Raw genomic sequence first — 26,748 nt, 5'->3', positions numbered from 1 at the left:
TCTTTAGAATAAAAGTACAAATAGATATTTATAATATAAAAACACTGACTAAATAAATGATTACCTTAAAATTACCCCAACTCTAGTTTTACCTTAATGATTCAAATTTTACTTACTCTGTTAACACATTTTTTTGAAAATTATTCATGACATCTAACTGTTTCTCTAGGTAGCTCTTCAGCAAAACATTTTGTTTAATTTGCTCTTCCTTTTCCTTAGTTGTTTTGGCTAAAATTTCACTAAAGGAATGTATAAAAAATTACCTTTATACTTAACAAAATTTTACCTAAGGCTTTCTAACTTAGCTTGCAATTGCACATTTTTTATTTTTTCTTCTTCTAATTTTTGTTTTTCTTTATTTACCTCATCCAGAAACATTTTTTGTAGAAAGTTTACCTGCATAGGAGTTATTGTAAATTAATTTGGGGATTTTTAAATAGTTTTCATGTCTCTGACTGTAATAAGAAAAAATAATACCATACCCTATCTTCCCTTTTAAATAACAAATCCTCTTGTTTTCGATTTAGATGGGAAAACTCACTTGCTAACTTCTTCAGTATGTTTTGAAGCAAGAATAACACATCATTTTTGAAATCTGCATCCTAATTAAACTTGGTTTTTAAAGTTTGTTTAAAAGTATAAAACAATACATACAAACTTATTATCATTATCATTAGAAATAACTGTTGTCTCTGAATTATCTTTCAAACAATCCATTGTCTTATGACCTTTTAAATCTCCAATTTTCAATTTTTGAAATGGAATAAACTCAGGAGCATCGATTTTCAAATTACTGGCAGAACTATTTGAAGAAACAGAAACATTATCTATCTGACCAGGTGGATTTTCATTATCGTTATTAAAGTTTTCATTATTTATGTCTGGAATTTGAGAAATACTAGTAAAAAACTTCACATAATTAATATGTTTTTAAGCCTACATTGGTCGGAATATGTTTGAAAAATAGTTGAACAAATATCATCCGAAAACATAGATTCCTTCGTCAGGCAACTATAATGCAAAAACTGATTATAAAGAAGTATTAAATATCTTGTATATGATACTTGCCTATTACTAGCCATTGCAACAAATGTATACTCTTCCTTGTTAGAAACTATAAAATATATTGATAGTAATCAATAGTAATAAACATTACACAACTCTCACGATCAGTATTTTAATTCCTTAAAATAAACAAAATGAATAGGTTATGTGATAGGCTACACTGATAATGCTTTATTTTCTATGGCTTTATCAAATTAATCCATAGGTTCAACCCCTCATTAAAAACATATTAAGCATGGATTAGATGTTAAGGTTACCTACCATAGATTAATCTCCAGTACTATACTATCTATGCCCAGTACACTCCAGTAGTATATATTCAAAGAATATTACAGTGTTATAGATTTATTGTTATTTTTATTTTTGAAAAAAGATAGTTATAAATTTTATAATGGTACACAGTTGTGCTATAAAAAATTGCCCTTCAGTGTGGATTCCTAATTCAGGCATTTCGTTTTTTAAGTGGGTATTTCAAGATAAAAATAAAGTTTCATTTAATAATAGGTTATGTCAATATTTTGGTTTTCTTTTAGATTTCCTTTAAGTAACTTAGATTTGTTAGAAAAATGGATGAAAGTGATACCAAAGGAAGTCCTACGTAAACCTCCAACCGTACATTCACGAATTTGTAGTAGACATTTTTTGCCTCAATTTTTAGTACCCTTGGGTAGTCCAGAACATTCAGTCAAGAAAAAGCTAAGACAAGATGCTATTCCAACTATATTTATTATTGATGGTGAATTGGTAAGTGATAGTTCTAAATATTGTTGGTTTTTACAATCATCTACTTTGTTAGATTGTATCTGACATTATGTGTGAAGATTTTCTACAAAATGATAAGCCAACAAATAGTACAGAAGCTGCAGAACAGGTTATATGTGTTTTGAATAATCTAGTCTAGTAGAACATGTCGATGTACTTTTTCCTTTTAATGAATACTTATGAAGTTATACATGGACCTAGAAGCTATTGATAAATTGCTTTTCAAAAATGACATTTCAGGAAAGATTCATGTGGGATGTTTCTGTTCAGACAATTCCAATTCTTTTTAAATCTCCTGCTGAAGAACAGTTGAGAAAAGAAGTAAAGACACTGAAATATCGTTTATATCACCAAGAATTACAAATTAACTCTATGAAGGAATTGCTTATTACATTAGGATTAGGTATATGATGGTTTTTTGTTAAATTTCTGTCTAGTTATACCTATATTATCATTCTATTCATATTATATAATCTAATTTATTTCATTTTAGAAAAGAGTTCAGATATAAAAGAGGAATTTACAGCTGTCCAACAATCTTTAGAAAAGCATATGAAAAATGATTTAAATTACCCAAATAATCTACAAAAACAAGACTTCAGCACTGCTTGTAGAATTTGTCTTTTGTCTGGTAAAACTAAATCTATTTTAAACTTAACATTTGATCAGAAAAATGTAAAGGATTTGGTAGAGCAATATTTTTCTATTAAGGTACTACATGTATTATAAAGTAAATACTTTTTCTAAATTTCATTTTTTATATTTTATTTTAGATAGAACAAACTGATAAATTTTTAGGTATTTGCCTTTTATGCTATTTAGAGATTGTTAGAGCCTACATTTTTCATAAAAAATGTAAAAAATCGACTGAAATTATGGAAACACTGTTTGGTACAAATAATTCAGTTAATGAATTTTCAAAACATTTTCATGAAGATGATTCCAAACTCTGTATGTCACCTATCGATAGTGATGAACATTTTAGTGAAATTACTTCTCAAGAAAACCAAAATGACTCAAATTGTAAGGCAGGCCACATTAAAAGCGAAGAAAATAATTTGTTCACATTTGAAAACAAAACTGAAATACAGAAAACTAACAATTATAAAGAAAACTTACTCACTGATTCAAATACTAAATCTGAAAAAGATTATTTGTCTGATGATGAAACTACAGAAAAAGATACAAATAGTTCCTTATTAGATCAGAAAGAGGAAAAATGTGAGCAGGCAACTAAAAAAAGGCGAATGAATAAGGTGAATTAAAATATCAATTTAATCCTTATTTAATGTGTAGTTAAAATGTTATTACACTTTATATTATATTGCAAATGTATAATATTAAATAATCTTTTAGGCTATACTTCATTGTAATCATTGCAATGCAACATTCAATTCTTACATAGAATACAGAAAACATCGTGTAGAAGTGAAACACCCGAAGCAAAGGAAGCATTATCCGTGTAATGTGTGTAATAAACATTTCACATCTTCAAAATTAAAGCAACACATGCGAATTCACACCAAAGAGCAACCTTATGAATGTAACATTTGTCTAAAACGCTTCAATCTCAAAGGAAATTTAAATAGGCATCAGATGATTCATACGGGGGAAAGACCTCATATCTGTGAACTATGCGGAAAAGGTAATTTATAAATTAAAATTTAAAGACTATGTCTTACAAACTAAATGGAACAATCTGGATCGATAAAACTTTTTGCTTCTCCTACAAGTTTCTATGCATCGAAAAAATTTATTGTATATGTATAATATATTGAGTCTGGAGTAGGGTAGGTCTCATGCCTAGTCTTTCTAATTTTGTTGAGGAATTTTATTAACGGCTTGCCGATTATACTGTTACTCAGTTATTGCCGTAGGTCATTTATGGTAAAATTTTAAAGTAAATTATAACAATTATTGTAAGAAATCTATGAAGAATGTAATGTATGAGTTAGTTGAACTTGCATTTTAGGTTTTATTCAATCTACAACTCTTAATACACACAAAAGGGTCCACTTTATGCGCGACGCCTCTTCAATATCATGTTTTAGTTGTAATATTTGCGGTAGAACGTTCAAGCGGGTCGGACCATACAATAAGCACTTACGAAAAAAACACTCGGAGGAGAAATTTGAAGAAGAAATAAAGAAGGAAGAGGCTCGCGATTACGTATGCACAATTTGTAATAGTGCCTTCAAACAAAAGCATCACTTGAATGCCCACAAACGAATTCATGGCGAAAGAAAGTACTTATGTAACGGTTGTGGAAAAAGTTATGCCACCAAACCAGCTTTGGATTCTCATCTAAAGGTAATTGTTAATATATTTTGTTGTTATAAACATCAAATCAGTTTCTATATTTATTAATGAATTTGGTAATCTTAGAACATCTTGTTACGTTATAATTGTGTGTAATATTTTAAGGTACACACCGGAGAGAAGCCATACAAATGTTTGGTTTGTGGCAAGTCATTTGCTCACATTTCGACATTTGATTCGCACATGCTCACGCATACTGGCGAGAAACCACACGTGTGTAAATTTTGCCCGAAAAGATTTACTCAGTTAACACACCTAACGTATCATTTGAGAACGCATAGCGGAGAACGTCCGTATTCTTGCACTTTTTGCGGAAAATGTTTCGCTTTAAAAGGAAACTTAACAGTGCACGTACGGATGCATACAGGTAGTTTTAAATTGCAGTTTATGTAGGTAATCTCGGTATTTACCTTGTTCTCATTTAATATATTTCAAATATAGACACTTGATAGTGTGAATCGAAAAAAATTATAGTTCACATTATCGATCTGTTCATATTAACGAATGTTATAATTAGGATATGATAAACGTCTTCAATTAACAAAATAAACATCCATACAAATATAAAATACGAACACATATTAGTTAAAAGACTGCAACATACAACAAAATATTAATTTTTAAGATTAATGACCATTCGCTTCTATAAGCGAGGTTTTAGTTTGTTTTCGGTATACTGTGGATGGCATAATCATAATCAATGTGTTGTTTGTGTGGAGTTTTCGCCATGGGATGTTCACCCTATCGAGTGTGACTGTATTTTTATTATGTTGTTGCTATTGTTAACTCAAGCGAACATTATTATTTAATATATTTTTTTATTTAAGGAGAAACCCCGTACATTTGTTCCGTATGTAATAGAGGATTTTATGATTCGAATAGTATGAAGAAACATAAAAGAGCCCAGCATAGACTTTTACCCAAAGATGCGGGAAAAAAATTGAAAAATAGTACCACTTGTGAGAGGGATGCTGGTGCAACCGTGGAAGTTATTACTAGTTCGGGCGATGTAATCAATACAACCATTGACGATGTTATTGTAGAATTCGGAACTTCCTAATTGTCTGACACTCATGTTGTACTATAAATAAAGTTGTGTATATACTAGGTTAATATGTGATCATATTTGATTTTTTTTTTTTTAATAAATGGTAGTGTCTTATCATTCTATTCATATTATATAATCTAATTTATTTCATTTTAGAAAAGAGTTCAGATATAAAAGAGGAATTTACAGCTGTCCAACAATCTTTAGAAAAGCATATGAAAAATGATTTAAATTACCCAAATAATCTACAAAAACAAGACTTCAGCACTGCTTGTAGAATTTGTCTTTTGTCTGGTAAAACTAAATCTATTTTAAACTTAACATTTGATCAGAAAAATGTAAAGGATTTGGTAGAGCAATATTTTTCTATTAAGGTACTACATGTATTATAAAGTAAATACTTTTTCTAAATTTCATTTTTTATATTTTATTTTAGATAGAACAAACTGATAAATTTTTAGGTATTTGCCTTTTATGCTATTTAGAGATTGTTAGAGCCTACATTTTTCATAAAAAATGTAAAAAATCGACTGAAATTATGGAAACACTGTTTGGTACAAATAATTCAGTTAATGAATTTTCAAAACATTTTCATGAAGATGATTCCAAACTCTGTATGTCACCTATCGATAGTGATGAACATTTTAGTGAAATTACTTCTCAAGAAAACCAAAATGACTCAAATTGTAAGGCAGGCCACATTAAAAGCGAAGAAAATAATTTGTTCACATTTGAAAACAAAACTGAAATACAGAAAACTAACAATTATAAAGAAAACTTACTCACTGATTCAAATACTAAATCTGAAAAAGATTATTTGTCTGATGATGAAACTACAGAAAAAGATACAAATAGTTCCTTATTAGATCAGAAAGAGGAAAAATGTGAGCAGGCAACTAAAAAAAGGCGAATGAATAAGGTGAATTAAAATATCAATTTAATCCTTATTTAATGTGTAGTTAAAATGTTNCAATTGAACTGGGAATGTATTGAAAATTAAAGTGGGCATGAAAAGTCAGAAAAGAGGAGACACCTTAAAACCTTAAAAACAATTTGATACTATATTATTATTTATTATAATTTATACCTTTGTGAGTAATGACTTGGGCATGTATTACTTTACGTAACAGTGTCAAATAAATAAATTAAGATTAAAAGATGTTATATTTAATATTATCATTTATGAAACTTCCTTATGGGTTTTAAATTTGGCTTTATATATTTATTGTTCTCTGGAAATAACTTGAAATGTGATCCATTTTTCCCCGTTAGCGTTTAATGAAACTTATATAATACATTTGTTTTTATATTCTTATCTTTAGTTTATTGTTAAAAAATTCAATGAATGTTGTGTAAAGTTCGCTAGGCTTATTGCTAAATATATTACCACACATGCAATTTCAGAACCGAGGCTTAATCACTGAAACTTAATAGCACACAAGTTGTTTACTTTTTAAAATACAATGCTTTTTACAAGTACTTTAAGTTATACACAACAGAGAAGAGTAAGTCGTAATCATTTAAATTAAAAGTAGGTATCGTGTCAATAAATTTAAATATGGTATAATAATTATAATGGCATTGGCAACATATGAAAATAATTTGTATGTAATAAACAAAACTAATTAAAAATGCTCCAAATTCGCGACTTGATAGAATTTCAATATTTATCATCATTAATAATAAAAATTGTGCATTTAAGTATTTTAGCATTTGGATATAGTTTATTTTATAAGTTTATAGCAACAACAAAACTAGGTAAGTATTAGGGAAATCAATGTGATTATGTCTATCATTTTGAAAAAAAGATTACTTGGTACGTGAGTACGATTAAATGTACTATGTTATCAAAAAAAATTATCATTTATACGAGTGTTGAAAATAGTTNTCAAAACGTTTGAATAAAACGAATGGTAATGGGAAATAACGAAAATTTATTAGCCTTGGAGTTTCTGAGATGCTTTTATAAAACAAAATTACTTTTACTCACTAAAAGACACTACTGTTTGTGAGTGTATTTAACTTTACTTAGAAATTTTAAAAGCTTATTTTGTTAATCAAGAAAACACTTTTTTCCATTTTGTAAAACTTTCAACTATTCAATGTTTAAGCAGTGATGATAACTAAAGTTTTGGATAGATTCGCAAACGCTTTATTGAAAACACTCTTTAATGTTACTCGTTTATTTTGTTCTCATTGCGTTACATATTAATTCGCTTTTCCGTTTTATCTCAACTGGACATTCGTTTCTATAAGGTAAGACATATTTCGTTCACAGTATACGGCGGTCTAGCATAATTAATATGCTGGTCATATTATCGTGAGTATACTGTACTTATTGGATAATCGACTGCATATAGGTGTCGGGAAATTTATGATGTGGGGATGCAATTTTGCAATCAATCACTTATATGAATACAAAAAATGTTCTGAAAAAGGAAAAATATATTATCTTTTATTTGTTTTATAGGCTGTAAACAATTCTTACATAGAATACAGAAAACATCGTGTAGAAGTGAAACACCCGAAGCAAAGGAAGCATTATCCGTGTAATGTGTGTAATAAACATTTCACATCTTCAAAATTAAAGCAACACATGCGAATTCACACCAAAGAGCAACCTTATGAATGTAACATTTGTCTAAAACGCTTCAATCTCAAAGGAAATTTAAATAGGCATCAGATGATTCATACGGGGGAAAGACCTCATATCTGTGAACTATGCGGAAAAGGTAATTTATAAATTAAAATTTAAAGACTATGTCTTACAAACTAAATGGAACAATCTGGATCGATAAAACTTTTTGCTTCTCCTACAAGTTTCTATGCATCGAAAAAATTTATTGTATATGTATAATATATTGAGTCTGGAGTAGGGTAGGTCTCATGCCTAGTCTTTCTAATTTTGTTGAGGAATTTTATTAACGGCTTGCCGATTATACTGTTACTCAGTTATTGCCGTAGGTCATTTATGGTAAAATTTTAAAGTAAATTATAACAATTATTGTAAGAAATCTATGAAGAATGTAATGTATGAGTTAGTTGAACTTGCATTTTAGGTTTTATTCAATCTACAACTCTTAATACACACAAAAGGGTCCACTTTATGCGCGACGCCTCTTCAATATCATGTTTTAGTTGTAATATTTGCGGTAGAACGTTCAAGCGGGTCGGACCATACAATAAGCACTTACGAAAAAAACACTCGGNATTTATCATCATTAATAATAAAAATTGTGCATTTAAGTATTTTAGCATTTGGATATAGTTTATTTTATAAGTTTATAGCAACAACAAAACTAGGTAAGTATTAGGGAAATCAATGTGATTATGTCTATCATTTTGAAAAAAAGATTACTTGGTACGTGAGTACGATTAAATGTACTATGTTATCAAAAAAATTATCATTTATACGAGTGTTGAAAATAGTTTTGGTGTTAAACTTCTAATACAGTTTTGTGTCTCCTGTAAGTATAAATTTACAGTAAGATGATTTAATTATAGCTAAATAATTTTTTCAATTAAACAAATTCCATTCTCGGACTGACTGAATTATCATTTTTTGTGTACGAGAAAACTGTGCGTAAATAACTACATTAGTAGATTGTAAGTATTTACTTATTTTGTGGAATAAGCTAGACCGAGTATCAAGTAATTATTTTATTAAAAGTATAAAAAAACATTTTTAATTCCCTATAAAAACATTATTTTTAGATATAAAAGCTAGTCATAATGTTACGATTTCTCTTGTTGTTGGGATTAACACTGAATAAAAGTGTTTTTGGACAAGATTATACCCTGCTTTTCTCTTCTTCTGATGTAACAGCTTATATGGATCAAAACGAAATTATAGGATACAATATTACAGGTGTGTAATGTTTATTATTTGTTCTATACCTACTTGTAATTACTATATTATCAGTTAATTATTCCAAAACTAACGTTCTCATGAATGTTCGCATAATTAACTATAATCCGCCTATGTTTGCAATACTATAAAGATAAGGCGTGCAATGTTGGTATTTTTATAAACAAAAAACCATCTTCGTATAATGAGTATTTAAAAAATTTATTTAATTTAATCTTCGCTCTCAATGTTATTGCAATATGTTGATCAGTTCTTCTATTCTAAGCCAATAATTAAAAAAGGAGCAATAATAGGGGTTGTAGAATCAGTTTATTGTAAAAACAATTTATCAACGTTTCGCCCCTTGTTTGGGATTTTTTCAAGGTATAGTTTTCTTAGTTAAGTGAAAACATTTAATCGGTGTGAGTGAAACAGTGATATATCAAATATCAACAAGCAAAACACTCATAAGTTCAAAGGACGATAAAAACACCCATAAAAAACCACGACAATGAACAAAAACGATTAATTAAAATTATTAGATCGAGTAATTAAAATTGAGTGTATAAATAAAATAATAATAAATAATAATAGTTAAAAATATAAATCAATCAAATCGATTGGATGTTTTCACTTAACTAAGAAAACTGTATCTTTAAAAAACCGCACACAAGGGGCGAAACGTTGGTAAATTGTTTTCACAATAAATTGATTTTACCACCCCTTATCTTATGATTTTATACTGGCGCTGTTTTAGGAGACTTTACTTTGGATGAAATTTATTATATGTTAATTAGTAACAGTGATAATCACATTGTTCAAACTGAAAGAAAAATAGAGTTTCAAGAAGAAGGAGGGTACCATTCAGGAAATATCAGTATTTATGGGAAGTTTCTGGGTACGTAAAGTTATTTTTTGTTTTTCTTAGGTACTTATAATCTTATTTCTTCCCAGCCAATTTATTATTCCACACAGTTTACCTGTTACGATAACAAAATAATCACAGGCCCATTCAATCAACGTTAAATTAAAAGCGAAATTGCTAAATAAGAAATTTAAAAAAGAATGTACACTTAAATGACAATCGCAAATTTTTGACCAAATAATAAGTTTCCAGAATAATATTATTAAAAAAAAAATAAGTGTATTTATTTTAACACTCTTTTTGTCTTTAGTACATATATTATAACACTTCGTTAAAACGTTAACAAAATTCAATTGTATGTACGTAATCCATTTAAATATGTTTTAAGGGCGAGTAAATTTAAGTTTAGAATTGTACCAGAAATCTACAAACACCTTGTTAACACAGGCATCGGTTAATGTTAGAGTAATTAGGGGTCATGGTGCCCTAAATACTGCTTTCACCGTGTCGGTAGCTGTTCTTGTGAGCTTGATCTATATTAATTTCGGAAGTGCTCTCAATTGGACAGATTTTATTAAATATTTGAAGAAGCCTATTGGTCCAGCTATTGGTTTTGTGGGCCAATTTGTTTTTATGCCCCTTGTAAGTACATCACATATTTATATACATATATAATACTTTAACACATACAGTATCATCTGTTTTGGTATACACAAAATTAAAATCTTGAAAATAGCAGCGTTTTCGAAAAGTTTACCTATCTAAACTTTTGAAAAATCTCAATCTTCTATCTTTTTCCTTTACCATAGTCTCTATTTTAGACTCAATATTATGTACTTCTTTGTACATTAAGTTATTCGAATTTTCGATCAATCAGACGATCTTTAACATTAGTTATAGATACTCTAATATATTTCCTGCATTTCTAATATTTAATTATTATATTTATTGGTAAAATGCGAGACAACTGCTTTATTTTTTAATTTATTCAATTTGAAAGCTTAGTTATGGAGTTGGATACGCTCTCTTCCCTGATGATCCTGCTATGCAATTGGGATTCTTTTTCACAGGCTCTTCGCCTGGAGGTGGCGGTTCGAATATTTGGACGGCACTTTTAGACGGAAACATCGACTTATCTATTACTATGACTGGAATTAGTACATTAGCAGCATTTGGAATGATTCCCTTTTGGATATTTACGTTGGGAGCTACCATTTTCGACAGAAGTAACTTAGAAGTACCATATAGGTAAAGTAAAAAATATTTAATATGTATATATGACATCATAGGTCACTTTAGCTTGCGACCAACGTAGAATAGAGGGCCCAAAGTTATACTAATGGAAATAATAGTAGATATGGCCCTAGAAAATTATAAAAAGTTCCATCCATATTTTCGCATTTCCAATTTAAGGCCTGCGTTTGTAGTGCAAAGAAACTCAGAAATTTTGTCGTATTTGTTTGTCTGTCCGTCCTTATATCACGTCCTAGAATTTCTGCAGTTTTAGAAAAAAGCATTTTTTTATATCTCCTAGTACCTACCCGAAAATTTGAAATAAATCAGAATATCGGCATAAACTCGAGAACTTTTTATAGACACATTAAAGATCACTACAGAACGCAATTAACATTAATAACGTTCCTGTTAACACATTCGTTTTAATTTTTATTTGTTTTCCAGAAATATCACAATGTTTGCAGTTGCATTAGTTATTCCACTTGCTATTGGTTACTTGATTCAACGGTACATGCAGAAGACTGCCAATTTTCTTCGAAAAACCCTTAAGATATTTTCTGGCATTCTTATAATATTTATCATTGTTTTTGCAATAGTAGCAAATTTATATTTATTCGAAATGTTTTCGTGGCAGGTATGAACATATACACATCGGAGATAACGTTCATAATTATCTTTTAAGTTGATTTGTTTTAGATCGTTGTAGCTGGTATTGGCGTGCCCTGGTTGGGTTACTTAGGGGGTTGGTTATTAGCAAAGATTTTTCGACAAAATCCGAAAGATTCTTTAACAATAGCGATTGAAGTGGGACTTCAAAATACAGGCATTGCTATTTTTCTTTTGCGATTTTCTTTACCTCAACCGGAAGCCGATTTGACTACAAGTATATGATGAACTACTGGATTTCCTTTTTATTTTAATTTTAATTTCGTCTTTTATTTATACAGTTGCTCCTGTTGCTGTTGCCTGTATGACGCCAATACCGCTCCTTGTTTTGTTTTTGATAAAATTGGTAAAGAGACGGTTAGTAAATTATATTAATTGTGAAACTACTTATTTAGTTTTTGCAACTTTGGTCATTACTTTTTATTTTTAGTATTCAAATGAAAAACAAACCAAAGGATTTGGGAACAGTGAACGAAATAAGTGTTGACTCTAAAGTTGTACAAACTCAAAAATATTAGAACAGCGCGCGAGTCTTTTATGATTAGTAACATTTTTATTATATATCATGTACCTATTATTTTTATTATTTTTAAATAAATTTTTGAAAACTGTGCCGTTTTGAAAGAAAACAGAACTTCTTTTGTTTTCCTTTTTACTACTTCTTTCATTGATTTAACTAGCCCTAATAATCGAAAATAGTCGCAAATATATCATTTTAATTTTATAATTGATTTCCAAAATAATAATGTTTAAACTATTTCATTTTAATTTTAATTAGGTCTAAGCAGTATTCACTTCCGTGTTACTGTAGGCCATTTTCGTTTAAAATATATGGAGTACCAATTAAAAGTTTGAATGCTCATATAAGAAAGTGAAGAATCGTAATGATGTAATAGTAGAGATTAATGATTAGAAGAATTCATATAAATCCATATAATATTCAGAATAATCTACATACTAGATGTTTCATTTGGACGAAGTTGTCTCTACATGGAAGTACTTCAATCGGAGTTTATAAATACTTCTCTAAACTTTGTGACTCCATTGTTCAAGTGATAAAGGGTTCAGAGATCATCAAAAGTCAGGGTTTGAATTAATAATATTGATTGCCGCTATATTATTAGTTAGAACGACGTACAGTTTATGGTGTAGAAATAAGACATCTACGTCAAAAATGAGTTTACTTAATTTTTTTATATTAATAATGTGTCTATTTATAGCTAGTGGCGATTGTTTTACAAATGTGTATCCTAAAATAAAACAAGAAAATTATAATGGCGATCCTGGTCAGCCATTAATACTAACACCGTTAATTGAACAAAATAAAATTGAAGAAGCTCAAAATGCCTCGCAAGTTCATTTCAATGGATTCAAGAATGTTACAAGCTATGCGGGGTATTTTACTGTGAATAAACAATTTAATTCGAATATGTTTTTTTGGTTTTTTCCATCTCTGAATAATTACAAACAAGACCCAGTGATTTTATGGCTTCAAGGAGGTCCTGGTGCAACATCTCTTATAGGATTATTCGCAGAAAACGGACCTTTTAAACCCAAAAGCAAACACGGTTTAAAACTTCGTAGACATGCGTGGACCAACACTCATTCTGTTATATACATTGATAATCCTGTGGGAACAGGTTACAGTTTTACTAATGGTGGATATGCAAAAAATGAAACTGCAGTGGGAAATGATTTATATGAAGCTCTTGTACAATTTTTCCAATTATTTCCTAAACTTCAAAACAATAAGTTTTTTATTGCTGGTGAATCGTATGCTGGAAAATATGTTCCTGCCATAGGATACACGATTCATAAAAATAATCCTACAGCAAAAGTCAAGATTAACTTAAGTGGGTTGAGTATCGGGAATGGATTCTGCGATCCCGAAAATCAGGTTTATTACGACGATTATTTATATCAGTTGGGATTAATCGATTTGAATAGTAAAATTCAATTGAGAAAAATAGAAGAACAAGGACTCAATTACATAAAAAATAAGCAATGGTATTTAGCTTTTAAGACATTTGATGATCTCATAGACGGGGATATTAGTGGACATTCTTCTTTATTCAAAAACATAACAGGTTTCGATAATTATTATAACTATCTTAATGCAAATAATACAGACGACAAATTCATCTACATGGGAAAATATATACAACAAGCTGATATTAGGAGAGCTATCCATGTAGGGAACACTACTTTCAATGATATTAATCAAATGGTGGAAATAAATCTAATTGAAGATGCGTTTCAATCGGTAACACCATGGATAAGTGAATTATTAAATCATTATCGAATTCTTTTTTACAACGGGCAACTGGACATTATAGTGGCTTATCCGCTGACAATAAATTTCTTGCAGAATTTAAAATTCAGTGCGGCAGAAGAATATAAAACCGCAAAAAGGCGCCTATGGTTTGTTGATGGTGTACTCGCCGGATATGAAAAACATGCAGGAAATTTAACGGAAGTTTTAGTTAGAAACGCTGGTCATATGGTACCAGCAGATCAACCCAAATGGGCATTAGATTTAATAACAAGGTTTACTCATTACAAAGTGTAGCATAAAAACTGATAATAATTAATTAATAAGCCAAACGTATAACGTACAGCTAATGTTTAGTGTGCATGTAATTTGAAAATCTTTTGATTTTCATTTTTTTTTAAAAAAAATAACGGCTCTGATTTCTTTTGTTTAAGTAATTTTTACGTAATTATGTTTTTGTAAATAAAATAAAAATACAATTTTCACTTACACTATTTTTACGAATGGGTGGATGGGTTACATTCCGTTAAAAAGGTAGGGAATGTCGAATTAAATAAAATTTATATGGGGTAACATCCAATAATTATAAGAAAAAATCTTATAAACTGAATAAACGACGATAATGCTGTGGGATTTTTTAATTTTGATCTTTTTTCTTTTTGTATTTTGAGTGTTTTAACGAAAACTGTATCTGTAGGTAAATGATCTCATAGTTTTAGGAATGAATTAAAAATTATCAAAACAAAATTCAAATAAATTCGAAAAAATTAAAACATGTACCTTCCAAGCAAACGTAATATTTTACATGTTAGACGTTCTATTGTGATAGTGTTTTCGCATGTATGTGCATATATCAATAAGGGCTAATAAATGTTAATTAATAAACCGTTGTGAGTTAGTTGTTTAAATGATAAAAAGGTCAAAGAGCAGCAGACTGTTAATAGTCAATATGATAAACGAAAGTCACGGTTTCAATTCAAAGTATTGATTGTCGGTTTATTATTAGTTAGAGCATTCGACAGCTTCTGTTACCTACCGTGTAGGAATAAGATACGCCATTAATAATGAGTTTATTTTATTTTTTTATATTAACAATAATCTTGTTCATAGTGAGTGGAAACTGTTTTATAAATGTGTATCCCAAAATAAAACAAGAAAATTATATTGGCGATCCTGGTCAGCCATTAATACTAACACCGTTAATTGAACAAAATAAAATTGCAGAAGCTCAAAATGCCTCGCAAGTTCATTTCAATGGATTCAAGAATGTTACAAGCTATGCGGGGTATTTTACTGTGAATAAACAATTTAATTCGAATATGTTTTTTTGGTTTTTCCCATCACTTAATAATTATAAAGAAGATCCAGTGATTTTATGGCTTCAAGGAGGTCCTGGTGCAACATCTATTATAGGATTATTTGCAGAAAATGGACCTTTTGCAGCCAAAAGCAAACATGGTTTAAAGCTTCGTAGATATACGTGGACTAGCATTCATTCTGTTATATACATCGATAATCCTGTAGGAACAGGTTACAGTTTTACTAATGGCGGATATGCAAAAAATGAAACTGCAGTAGGAAACGATTTATATGAAGCTCTTGTGCAATTTTTCAAATTATTTCCGGAACTTCAAAAAAATAAATTTTTTATTGCTGGTGAATCGTATGCTGGAAAGTATGTTCCTGCCATAGGATACACAATTCATAAAAATAATCCCACAGCAAAAATCAAAATAAATTTAAGTGGATTAAGTATTGGAAATGGCTTGTGTGATCCTGAAAATCAGATTTATTACGACGATTATTTATATCAGTTGGGATTAATCGATTTGAATAGTAAAAGTCAGTTGAGAAAAATAGAAGAACAAGGTGTTAATTACATAAAAAATAAGAAATGGGATTTAGCGTTTAAGACATTCGATGATTTGCTTAACGGAGATCTTAGTGGTCATCCATCTTTATTTAAAAACATAACCGGATTTGATAATTACTTCAACTATCTTATCGCAAATAATACAAACAATGAAATCACTTATATGGGGAGGTACATACAACGAGCTGATGTTAGAGCAGCTATCCATGTAGGGAATACCACATTTAATGACGAAGATAAAACGGTGGAGACAAATCTCGTGGAAGATATGATGCAGTCAGTAGCACCATGGATAATTGAATTATTAAATCATTATCAGATTCTTTTTTACAACGGCCAGCTGGATATTATAGTAGCTTATCCATTGACAATAAACTTTTTGCAAAATTTAAAGTTCAGCGGAGCAGAGGCATATAAAACCGCAAAAAGGCATCAATGGTTTGTTGACGGTGAACTCGCCGGATATGAAAAACATGCAGGAAATTTAACGGAAGTTTTAGTTAGAAACGCTGGCCACATGGTACCAGCGGATCAAGCCAAATGGGCATTGGATTTAATCACAAGATTTACTCATCATAAAGTGTAAAAAAAAAAAACAAATTTATGTTAGATACGATAATAAATTGATTGACATTTATAAAATTATATAAAAAATACATCTGCATTTTTACTAATTATAATTTTTATACAGGGTATTTTAAGAAAATGGGAAATATTTTAGGATATAATATTAGTAGTACACTGATCATTCAGGGTAAAAAGCTCAGATAAATTTACGCTAGAAACGCTTTTGTTTGTTTCAGAGCAAGGCTAAGATAAAAAATTAATATTTTTATGATCTCTCAAAATAGGCTTAACAAACTTTTACGAAATTTGATAAAATATAGTAGATGAGTACCAATTAGTTAATTATGTTATATTAGTTAACTAATACGATATTTTAAAAGTACAAAAAAGGTACTCTAGTCTAATACTGCCTTTTACAGCGCGCTCTGCACAGTAAAGCGATCATAAGTACTGTTTTAAGTCAGCTGCGCGAAAGCATAAAAAGGTACTTCTGGCACTGTATATGTACAATATTTTTAAAAATATGTATCTCAGAAACAATTTTTTTAATTATATTGATTAAATAAGACAGAATATTATCATTGTAAAGATAATTAGTAATTGAAAATTAAAAATGAAAACTTACGAGACAGAAGTTAGACAAAAAATATAATACCATAAAACAGTTTTTGAAGATACTAAAGAATATTAAAAAAAATATTAACTTTTCGTAAAATTTAAATGTAAATAAAAAAAAATGATAGCCAGTATGTACTGTATAGGTTTTGATCACTTTTTTTAATTTTATTCCTTAGACGTATACTCTTTATCTTCAATAAAAATTATCACGACATTCCGATTAATATCAACTAATTGACAATGACCTTCACGACTGCAACTACACGTGTTCTCTTATCCCTGAGAAGAGGGGCAAGCGGTGTAGTGGGGTGCATAGAACAAATTTTTTTTATTTGCAAATGTCTTTAATAGGGTTCCAGAAAAAACCATGTTTGTTAAAAGAAAATGTAAAAATAAACAGTTCATAAACATATTTATTGTATAAACATATTAGTACAAAGTTGTATATGAAAATAAATCTAAATTAAAGTTCTATTAAGTACAGTATATTAATAATATCAAAGAACTTATTAGGTTTTTATTTTCCTATCACAATGATGTTTAAAGAAATACAGAAATATGTATTATTTAAGTTGCTTTACTTGTCGGTTGCGTCCTTTCTCATGTATAAATCCAATATTTTTTCACTTTCATAGTCCGGTTTTGATAATTCTTTAAATGCTTCATCATCCACGAAGCAAATTTCGTGACCATCGGGATCAGCCAAAATGATTACTCTCACTGTTGCTTTGCCAGGTGTATCCAAAGATATTAACGGCGTCACTATCTTATTTTTCGATTCTTTTATGGCCTTTTCAATAAGAGGCTGTTGCTCATAGGGAACGGAAAATGCAATACGGCCATACGCTTTTGCATGATTAATTGTTTGACCTTCAATAAATTTTTATTAATCAAACCTTAGCATTATTATTTTGAATAAGAAAATAGTAATAAGGTAAGTACATTTTCAATGTTCTTTTCAAATAGATAAAAATTTAATCAGTAAGGTACATACGCGGAATTAGATGAATCGTACTTTTACGTGATACATGAAGATATTTTAATGATAATGCAATTAATTTTATCTACGACTAACAGATAATTTTTTAATTTAATGGTTGTGAAATTAATTACTTTAAATTAATAGATAAAGAAACTTAAGGTAATATTCTGAAAGAATCATCCAACATAAATACATTTAAAACATATAATGGAAAAAATTGCGACATAATATCAGTTTTTTATTCATAAGCCAGTGCAAATTCTGATGTAATATTTGAGGAATAACTAAGAGCAAATAATAGCAGTTTGGAACCCTTAACATAATTTTTATGAAAGAAATCTTTTAGATACATTACCAATGTCCTGAAATTCCAATTTTGTTTGAGTGTCATTAAAGCCAAGAACTGCACACTTTTCAGTTTTTTCAAAAACATTTAGTCCCAAAATATCATGCCAATATTTTAAAGTGTTAGACAAATTAGATGAAGCCAAGGTAACTTTTTGGACAGGATCTAAACATTCAAATTAAATAAATTAATTTTCTGTCACAGGATTATGTGGAATAGTTAAGTAATTTAATTGTTTTACAAATATTACCCTTATCCAATGGCTGTGGTTCATCTGTGATGAAAAACTTATAACCCCCTGGAGCTTCCAGAGTGTTTCCTTCTAGAATTGGCCACTTTTCTGCTTTTGCTCGCTCAAGGATCTCTTTGCCTTTAATGGTTATGCCAATAAAATCATTACCCTTCTCATATGATTTAACAGGGTAGTTATATGTTAATTCTACCACAAAATGACTATCTTCAGGGCCATAACCGACCATTGTCTTACTCCAACGGTTTGCATAAGGCCTAAAAAGATTCTATTGTTATTCATCTCAATTGATAAAACAAAAAGAAACTTACCCATTACATGTTGCTTCACATCCTTCGGCAAATTCCTCATGTCTTAATACCTTCATTCCTAATACATTTCTATAAAATCTAAGCGTTTCTCTCCTATTTGGAATTTTAAAAACAAAGTGAAGTGCACGACCGGTTAGTGCTAACATTTTTCTTATTATATTTTATTAAAAATCACTTCCAATAATAGCAAAAGATAAGGCAAACTTAAATGTACCGTTAAATTATAACACGTATTACTGCTTGATCGTCACTTACCTGCAATAATTACTAAAGTAATTATTTAGTAATCATTTATTATTATATGAATTTACCTCAAGGTTAACCGCCACTTGTTGACGTTACACACACATTGGCTGTACAGTCTACAGTCATTCACACAAAAATAAATCAGGAAGGTGTGTATATATTCGTTTCTAAATTATTGTGAAATTTTTTATGTTGAAGATCATGACATTTTTAAATACATATTTACATTGGGAAATCTGTAATATTATGTTATTAAAAAATAATTTATAAAATGTGTTGTATGTATTGCAATGTACGTAATTCCAAATTTTTAAATTTTACCACTAATGTTGATGTTTGATTTAAAACTTATCTATGAGTATGTCTATGAAATGTCTATTAAAAAACCTGTCTAACCTAAAAAGTTTCGACGTTTCTAACCTCTATATTCTCAAGTTTTGTAGATTTTTTTTATTAGGTAGGTATTTAAATATAAAATTATACAACTAATAAATGTATTAAAATACAATCTATGTTTTCTGTAGGAAAAACTTATTACAATGCTGTTGAAATTACAAAAATTAAAATGTTAACTAGTCCGAGAAGAATAGCGTTCACCTTCTTTTCAATTAGTAATTTAAAAAGGAGATTTAAGACTAAAGAAACTTGCATAACTACTTTCCCATTGATTCAACAAAGAAGAGGTAAAAAAGATGACTCGAATTCCATATCTACATTATTCAAACCAGTCCCTGTTAAATCAAATCCTGATGATATAAATGTAGGAGTAGAACTAACTGGTTCTTTAAATAAATCTGGTTTGCTGAGGGTATTGAATACTTTTTACCAGCAAAGAGAAGTAAAACAGTTGCTGACTGAAAATGGTTTGGATCGTAAGTTGAATTTTAAAGATTAATATGTTATAAATGTAGCGATATAATTATTGTAGATTATATACAACACCAGTCCTATGTGAGTTTTAGAAGATATTGTTTAGATGCAAAGACCCTTCCTGTTGATCTTCATATTGTTATAAGTGACATTTTACAAGGGGCAGGTCATGTAACAGATATTTTCCCATACTTTTTAAGACATGCCAAAGAAATGTTTCCACACTTAGAATGTCTAGATGATTTAAAGAAAATTTCTGACTTAAGAGATCCTGCCAACTGGTATCCACAAGCTAGAGCTTTAAATAGGAAGATAATTTTTCATGCAGGCCCTACAAATTCAGGAAAGACATACCATGCCCTTGAAAGACTCATGACTGCAAAATCAGGGGTTTACTGTGGTCCTTTAAAACTTTTAGCTAATGAAGTGTTTAATAAGTGCAATGGGAGGGTAAGTAGAATAAAATAAACTATTTGCAATTTTGAATTTTATAAATCTTTTGGTTTTAAGGGAACAAGTTGTGATTTAATAACTGGAGAAGAAAGAAATTATGCTGATCCTTCAGGAAATCAGTCACCCCATGTTTCCTGCACAGTGGAGATGTCTTCTGTTAATACTCCCTGTTAGAATAAAAAAAAAGCAAAATTATCGTTTTTTTAATGATTTATTTATCTTTTTCAGATGAAGTAGCTGTTATAGATGAAATTCAAATGATCAGGGATTTGTCTAGGGGATGGGCATGGACTAGAGCCTTTTTAGGAATTATAGCAGAGGAAGTTCACTTATGTGGTGAAGTTGGGGCAACAGATCTTATACAAAAAATTTGTCTTACTACAGGTGAAGATGTTGAAATAAGAAGATATAAAAGATTAACAGACCTTACTGTTGAAAATACTGCTTTAGGTAAGTAGAACGTGTAGGTTTTTTATTAAGTGATGTTAAAACTGATTATAGAATTTTTACAGGAAGTTTGGAAAATATCCAGCCCGGAGATTGTATAGTTTGTTTTAGTAAAAATGATATTTATTCTGTTTCAAGGGCGATAGAGGCAAGTGGTAAAGAAGTTGCTGTGATTTATGGAGGATTGCCTCCCGGTACAAAATTGGCCCAAGCTGCTAAATTTAACGATCCCCAAAGTAGTTGTAAAGTTCTGGTAGCAACTGATGCCATTGGAATGGGTCTAAATTTGTAATAAGTTTATTAAATTAATTTTAATTATTGTTATACAATACAAGACAAAAAATTTTAGGAGTATAAGAAGAGTGATATTTTACTCTTTAATTAAACCCACATTAAATGAGAAAGGTGAGAAAGAAATGGACGTTATATCTGTATCTCAAGCGTTGCAAATTGCCGGTAGGGCCGGAAGGTAAATGGATAAATTGTTGTACATTTTTAATATTAATTGTAAGTGTTATTGTATTAAGATATGGTACACAATGGGAGCAAGGATTTGTTACTACGTTTAAACCAGAGGATTTAAATACATTAAAAAGTTTGCTAAATAGCGAACCTGAATCTATTACTCAGGCTGGTTTACATCCCACTGCAGAGCAAATTGAATTGTATGCATACCATTTACCGAACGCTACTTTGAGTAATTTGATGGTAAGAACTTACTTTCTTCGTAGTTTGAAGAGGTTTTTATTTATTTTCAAAATGTTGTTAGTGGGAAGAGTATACTCAATTTTAATTTCTGTTTTCCAGGACATCTTTATCAATCTATCAACTGTAGATGATTCTTTGTATTTTATGTGCAATATAGAAGATTTTAAATTTTTAGCTGATATGATTCAGCATGTGCCATTACCTTTGAGAGCCAGGTATGTTTTTTGTTGTGCCCCGATCAACAAAAAAATGCCATTTGTATGTACAATGTTTCTAAAGGTAAAGGAAAAAATTAACCAATGATAAGTTTTTTTTAATAAATAGATCTTCTAGTTCGCCAGGCAGTATAGTAAGAATGAGTCTATAACATTTGATTGGCTATGCAGAAATATTGGGTGGCCCCTTCAGACTCCTAAAACTATAATCGATTTAGTACATTTAGAGGCCGTTTTTGATGTGTTAGATCTGTATTTATGGTTAAGGTAGGGTCATTAATTCATAAAAGTGTCAGCTGCTCCAATAACACTCTTTTGCGTTAAATTTACAATGTATTGCTATTTTTATTTGCTTGCAGTTATCGGTTTATGGATTTGTTTCCGGACGCACATTTGGTACGCGACATACAGAGTGAACTTGATTCGATTATCCAACAAGGTGTTCTGCAAATTACTAGGCTTTTAAGAAACTCTGAGACAGGAATTAGGTCGGCAACTGGGGCAGCTCTAGATGAAGATGAATTTGAAATAAATAAGCAAAGGCAAAATTATTTAAGAAGTATGCTTTATGTGGTATGCTTTTTCTGCATTTTTTTATTACCTTGTTTTTTTAGGCGCAAAATCATCCTCAGTTGGTCGTGGCAAATTAACGGAAAGGTTACTAGCTCAGGGTCTACTAACCCCCAAAATGTTACAGGAATTAAAAAAGGAATGGGGTGATCAACATTTCACTTCAGATGATAATGAAGAACCTCCACCTAGACCAGTTAAAAGAAAACCTAGGCATAAACGTTAGAATTTCTGACTAAATGTGTACATTTTTTAATACATATTAAATTTAATTAAATATAGAAAATTATTTAAATTCTTTTGAAACATTATTTTACTTTTAATCATGTTAACGGTATAATGGTGAACATTTTAGATGTTTTTGATTTCTGTAATGTATTTTTCTTGATACTACTTCTTTAATTACCACAAATAATTTTACCTAAAAATAAAATTATTTGTGGTAATTAGGGGTGAGTATTCCTTTTAATTTTTAATTAATATTTACCACAGTCTCCTCTTTCTAATTTGATACTACTTAGTTAGAATTCAAAAATTTTCGCGCAAAATGTCAAGAAAATGTTTGTATTCTTATGGCGCACGTTTTAGTCATACTCGTGCGAGCCGTGCGACCGATCTCTTCGCACTCTTTTTTTTTATGGGAGGTAAAATGCTAGTGCCTTTAATTTGGTGATGTTGCGAGCCTACGATGTACGCAAATATTACTTCCGAATTACTATTGAGTACTTATACATGTTTTCGCAAAAATTAATAGCTTGATTCTCATGTAACATAATCTGGCACTGTAAGTACAATTTTATCATATAAATAAGTGGCAGAATTTAAGTTGTCGGTGAATTGTATTTTTTTTGTACATATAAGAATTTGTAGCTGCTTGAATCGCTGTACATACTGTATAATGTATTCGTCAGAGGATGTTGTGGGACACACTGTGCACAAAGTTATCAAAATATGACGTCAGATTTACGTGTCGACGTGTTCCTACGTTTCGTTCTCCTATCGGCGAAGGTGTGTATTACACGCCAACATCACTGTTCACGTGACCAATTTTCGTCTACGTGTTCAATGTGAATGCCAAAAAGTAGAAAGTACCGTAAACTTTTTGTAGGGAGTGTGTAACGTGTTATTTGTGTTTCGGTGTTCATGAATTAAAGAACACTCATTTTTTCAAATCCTGTGTATTAGTGTATCCCTTTAAGTATGGGGAGTAAGTATTTTTAGAATTAAACAATTAATAACCTATACCAATGGACAATTTGTGTAACGTCATACATTATTTTAATATAATTTTGTAGAATTTATAAACTTACGTATTGAATTATCTTTTTTTACAGTTAAATTTTTGGAAGTTGTTAAACCCTTCTGCAGTATTCTGCCAGAAATTGCAAAACCAGAACGAAAGGTATGCTTTCATTAAGTTTTATTAATATCTTACCAAAACATGTGCCATCCTTACATTATGTTTTTTTTATTGCCCAAAGACAATTAAGTTCATAAATATTTACTTTATAATGTAACAGATGTTATGGATTAATTCCTGATGTTTTGTTTCAGATTCAATTTCGAGAAAAAGTACTATGGACTGCAATTACCTTATTTATCTTCTTAGTCTGTTGTCAAGTAAGTTTCTGATTAATATTAGAAGAACGTTACACATAAAAATAAAAATGAGATAGAAAATTAGTTACCATATTTTAATGCAAACATATTTTGAAACAGATACCATTATTTGGCATTATGAGTTCAGACTCAGCTGATCCATTTTACTGGATTCGTGTAATCTTGGCTTCTAACAGAGGTACATTGATGGAACTGGGAATTTCACCAATTGTTACTTCAGGACTTATAATGCAATTATTGGCAGGGGCAAAAATTATAGAAGTTGGTGATACTCCTAAAGACAGAGCCTTATTCAATGGAGCACAGAAATGTAAGTTTTGAAGCACTGGTTGATTGTTCATCTAAAAAGTATTTCAAAAAGATGAAGAGTGTTCCCAACAGTTTAATCAATACAAACAATCTCTCAAATCATAGAACTCAATACCTAGTTTTAGTTTTTACAAACTGTAATGTGTGCTTTTTTTAAGTTAGTAAAAAATAAGATTATTTAAACATGTCATGATAAATTGCATACAAAAAGTTTAATCACTATATTGTAAGTGATTAAAATATGATAAGGCATTTTTGATAAATATACTCATGATGGTAGGTCATGTAGCTTTTGAGAATTCACTGTTTACTTGAGTATTGAATTGAGCTTGATTGAGGTAAAATGTCTGCTAAATTTAATTTAACTATGGGTGTTTGTAGGCAATGTCTGATTAAAGTTTTCTATTTTCTAGTGTTTGGAATGGTAATAACTGTTGGACAAGCCATCGTATACGTGATGACGGGAATGTATGGAGATCCAGCTGAAATAGGAGCAGGAGTTTGTCTTTTAATTATTATTCAACTTTTCGTTGCCGGCTTGATTGTACTTTTACTTGATGAGCTTTTACAGAAAGGATATGGTCTTGGTTCTGGTATTTCTCTTTTTATTGCCACGAACATTTGTGAAACAATTATTTGGAAAGCATTCTCGCCAACGACGGTTAATACTGGTAGAGGCACGGAATTCGAGGGTGCAGTTATTGCATTATTCCACCTGTTGACCACCAGACAAGATAAAGTCCGAGCCCTCCGCGAAGCATTCTATCGTCAAAATCTTCCTAATTTAATGAACTTACTCGCCACTGTTCTTGTTTTTGCAATTGTAATATACTTTCAAGGGTTCAGAGTCGATTTGCCTATTAAAAGTGCAAGGTACCGAGGACAGTACTCAAGTTATCCCATCAAACTCTTTTACACTTCTAACATCCCAATAATATTGCAGTCTGCCCTTGTTTCAAATTTATATGTTATCTCTCAAATGTTGGCTGTTAAATTTCAAGGCAATTTTTTGGTTAATTTCTTGGGGGTTTGGGCAGATGTTGGGGGTGGTGGACCAGCACGTTCTTACCCTATAGGAGGCTTGTGTTATTATTTAAGCCCCCCTGAAAGTGTTGGCCATATTCTTGAGGACCCCGTTCATGCTGTACTCTACATAATTTTCATGTTAGGATCCTGTGCATTTTTTTCGAAAACGTGGATCGAAGTGTCCGGAAGTTCAGCTAAAGACGTTGCTAAACAACTCAAAGAGCAACAGATGGTTATGAGAGGACACAGAGATAATTCGATGATTCATGAATTGAACAGGTACATTCCAACTGCTGCAGCATTTGGCGGTCTCTGTATCGGAGCCCTGTCAGTTTTGGCAGACTTTTTGGGGGCTATTGGTTCTGGTACTGGTATCTTATTGGCTGTCACTATTATCTATCAATATTTTGAGATATTTGTCAAGGAACAAAGTGAAATGGGCGGCATGAGTGCGTTGCTGTTTTAAGTGAACGCGTTATTGTTGGACACTTCGAGCCTTTTCTCGAAAAATCGCGGAATATTGTATTTCTTGTGATTGATCTCCCGCGAGATCGTTTCCCGTGACTTTACAGAAATAAGTTCGTTAATTGTAACGTGTTGTAGCGAATTTAGGATAGTAATAAAGTTTTTTATATAGAAATTATTTAAAATTCGCATCCACTCACACTATAATTTAAGTAAATGTTACGTAATTGATACTGTCTTGTTTATTTAAATGAATATATTTTCATAAAGAAGTGTGTGGTTTTGAGTTAAATAAAAATTTACAACTACATATTTTTTCTCTTTTTTTCTTGCAAAATGATATATTAAATAATAACAATTCCTCTTGCACATAATAGTGGCTGAACTAATTATATACATAGGGTTGCCACCTTTTTGTTAACCAAGAACCGGCCCTGGTTGTGATTTTTGGGGATCTCATATTTTACTAAAATTATTTTTATACATATATTAAAAAAAAAGATGATATAAGATTAAAAATTTGCAATGACGTTTGTCATTTCACTATCATTATCACTCATATTTGGTGGTATTACGAAATAGGAAACAAAAATTTACAACAAATCTAAGAATCATCATCACCTGCTTTGTATGAGGCTCGGTGAATCCCGGAAAGTAGGCAGACAAACTACTATCATTGTAGAATAAGTAAGTAATTTCACTATTCATCAACAGATGGCGGGCCATGTTCTTTTTTGAGTGCTGACTGGTACCTGGCCTTAGACGGTGGAAAACTGGCTTGGTGGCAACCCT

The 26,748-nt window shown here is 30.3% G+C and overlaps 8 protein-coding genes across 17 annotated transcripts in view; 6 read left to right on the top strand and 2 right to left on the bottom strand.

Annotated features, from left to right (window-relative positions):
• The window catches only part of LOC108733594, a 4,164-nt gene extending 2,663 nt beyond the window's left edge, over positions 1-1,501 (bottom strand). For both annotated transcript variants that reach the window (XM_018464810.2, XM_018464811.2), the window contains exons 1-6: positions 1,069-1,501; positions 941-1,011; positions 655-881; positions 483-602; positions 287-396; positions 117-239 (exon numbers count right to left, since the gene is read on the bottom strand). In XM_018464810.2, coding sequence (XP_018320312.1) covers positions 117-239; positions 287-396; positions 483-602; positions 655-881; positions 941-1,011; positions 1,069-1,082 — 665 coding nt within the window. In that variant the 5' untranslated portion in view covers positions 1,083-1,501. The remainder of the gene's footprint in view (positions 1-116; positions 240-286; positions 397-482; positions 603-654; positions 882-940; positions 1,012-1,068) is intronic.
• Positions 1-5,310, top strand: part of LOC108733564 — a 12,353-nt gene extending 7,043 nt beyond the window's left edge. The window contains exons 7-16 of the mRNA XM_025980392.1: positions 1,433-1,527; positions 1,599-1,809; positions 1,862-1,936; positions 2,068-2,230; positions 2,321-2,538; positions 2,601-3,083; positions 3,184-3,472; positions 3,800-4,137; positions 4,252-4,513; positions 4,974-5,310. Coding sequence (XP_025836177.1) covers positions 1,433-1,527; positions 1,599-1,809; positions 1,862-1,936; positions 2,068-2,230; positions 2,321-2,538; positions 2,601-3,083; positions 3,184-3,472; positions 3,800-4,137; positions 4,252-4,513; positions 4,974-5,206 — 2,367 coding nt within the window. The 3' untranslated portion in view covers positions 5,207-5,310. The remainder of the gene's footprint in view (positions 1-1,432; positions 1,528-1,598; positions 1,810-1,861; positions 1,937-2,067; positions 2,231-2,320; positions 2,539-2,600; positions 3,084-3,183; positions 3,473-3,799; positions 4,138-4,251; positions 4,514-4,973) is intronic.
• Positions 5,311-6,600: 1,290 nt separating this feature from the next.
• LOC108733595 (solute carrier family 10 member 6) lies at positions 6,601-12,416 on the top strand. 8 transcript variants are annotated; one of them, XM_018464816.2, is made up of 9 exons: positions 6,601-6,699; positions 8,909-9,062; positions 9,799-9,939; positions 10,295-10,548; positions 10,907-11,154; positions 11,587-11,776; positions 11,839-12,025; positions 12,090-12,165; positions 12,239-12,416. In XM_018464816.2, the coding sequence occupies exons 2-9, from the start codon at positions 8,927-8,929 to the stop codon at positions 12,324-12,326; spliced, it is 1,320 nt and encodes a 439-aa protein (XP_018320318.1). In that variant the 5' UTR covers positions 6,601-6,699; positions 8,909-8,926; the 3' UTR covers positions 12,327-12,416. The 8 variants fall into 8 exon arrangements, with proteins under 8 accessions (XP_018320318.1, XP_018320319.1, XP_018320314.1 ...); XM_018464817.2 differs by having other exon boundaries at positions 6,608-6,725; XM_018464812.2 differs by lacking the exon at positions 6,601-6,699 and adding an exon at positions 6,789-6,952.
• Positions 12,417-12,795: 379 nt separating this feature from the next.
• Positions 12,796-14,965, top strand: LOC108733563 (venom serine carboxypeptidase-like). The gene has a single exon (XM_018464750.2). It carries the CDS (start codon positions 12,983-12,985, stop codon positions 14,375-14,377), a length of 1,395 nt encoding a protein of 464 aa, XP_018320252.2. The 5' UTR covers positions 12,796-12,982; the 3' UTR covers positions 14,378-14,965.
• Positions 14,966-15,055: 90 nt separating this feature from the next.
• On the top strand, positions 15,056-16,609 carry LOC112906398 (venom serine carboxypeptidase-like). The gene has a single exon (XM_025980445.1). It carries the CDS (start codon positions 15,145-15,147, stop codon positions 16,537-16,539), a length of 1,395 nt encoding a protein of 464 aa, XP_025836230.1. The 5' UTR covers positions 15,056-15,144; the 3' UTR covers positions 16,540-16,609.
• A 986-nt stretch (positions 16,610-17,595) lies between these two features.
• LOC108733606 (glyoxalase domain-containing protein 4) lies at positions 17,596-19,430 on the bottom strand. 2 transcript variants are annotated; one of them, XM_018464842.2, is made up of 5 exons: positions 19,339-19,430; positions 19,028-19,282; positions 18,717-18,973; positions 18,476-18,631; positions 17,596-18,008 (listed from the first exon to the last, which is right to left on the bottom strand). In XM_018464842.2, exons 2-5 carry the CDS (start codon positions 19,171-19,173, stop codon positions 17,716-17,718), a joined length of 852 nt encoding a protein of 283 aa, XP_018320344.1. In that variant the 5' UTR covers positions 19,174-19,282; positions 19,339-19,430; the 3' UTR covers positions 17,596-17,715. The 2 variants fall into 2 exon arrangements, with proteins under 2 accessions (XP_018320344.1, XP_018320343.1); XM_018464841.2 differs by having other exon boundaries at positions 19,028-19,367.
• A 194-nt stretch (positions 19,431-19,624) lies between these two features.
• On the top strand, positions 19,625-22,834 carry LOC108733604 (ATP-dependent RNA helicase SUV3 homolog, mitochondrial). Its single transcript, XM_018464839.1, has 12 exons — positions 19,625-19,730; positions 19,798-20,145; positions 20,202-20,593; positions 20,654-20,765; positions 20,825-21,046; positions 21,109-21,331; positions 21,393-21,512; positions 21,571-21,751; positions 21,851-22,030; positions 22,085-22,233; positions 22,326-22,525; positions 22,581-22,834. Exons 1-12 carry the CDS (start codon positions 19,628-19,630, stop codon positions 22,760-22,762), a joined length of 2,412 nt encoding a protein of 803 aa, XP_018320341.1. The 5' UTR covers positions 19,625-19,627; the 3' UTR covers positions 22,763-22,834.
• A 728-nt stretch (positions 22,835-23,562) lies between these two features.
• LOC108733605 (protein transport protein Sec61 subunit alpha) lies at positions 23,563-26,228 on the top strand. The gene is made up of 5 exons (XM_018464840.2): positions 23,563-23,743; positions 23,871-23,938; positions 24,091-24,156; positions 24,256-24,466; positions 24,879-26,228. The coding sequence occupies exons 1-5, from the start codon at positions 23,737-23,739 to the stop codon at positions 25,955-25,957; spliced, it is 1,431 nt and encodes a 476-aa protein (XP_018320342.1). The 5' UTR covers positions 23,563-23,736; the 3' UTR covers positions 25,958-26,228.
• The last annotated feature ends 520 nt before the right edge of the window (positions 26,229-26,748 follow it).

This window comes from Agrilus planipennis, unplaced genomic scaffold, assembly GCF_000699045.2.
Source record: "Agrilus planipennis isolate EAB-ADULT unplaced genomic scaffold, Apla_2.0 scaffold41, whole genome shotgun sequence".
Taxonomy (NCBI): domain Eukaryota; kingdom Metazoa; phylum Arthropoda; class Insecta; order Coleoptera; family Buprestidae; genus Agrilus; species Agrilus planipennis.
Note: the sequence above shows the minus strand (reverse complement) of the source record. Positions and strands in the feature narration are given on the sequence as shown.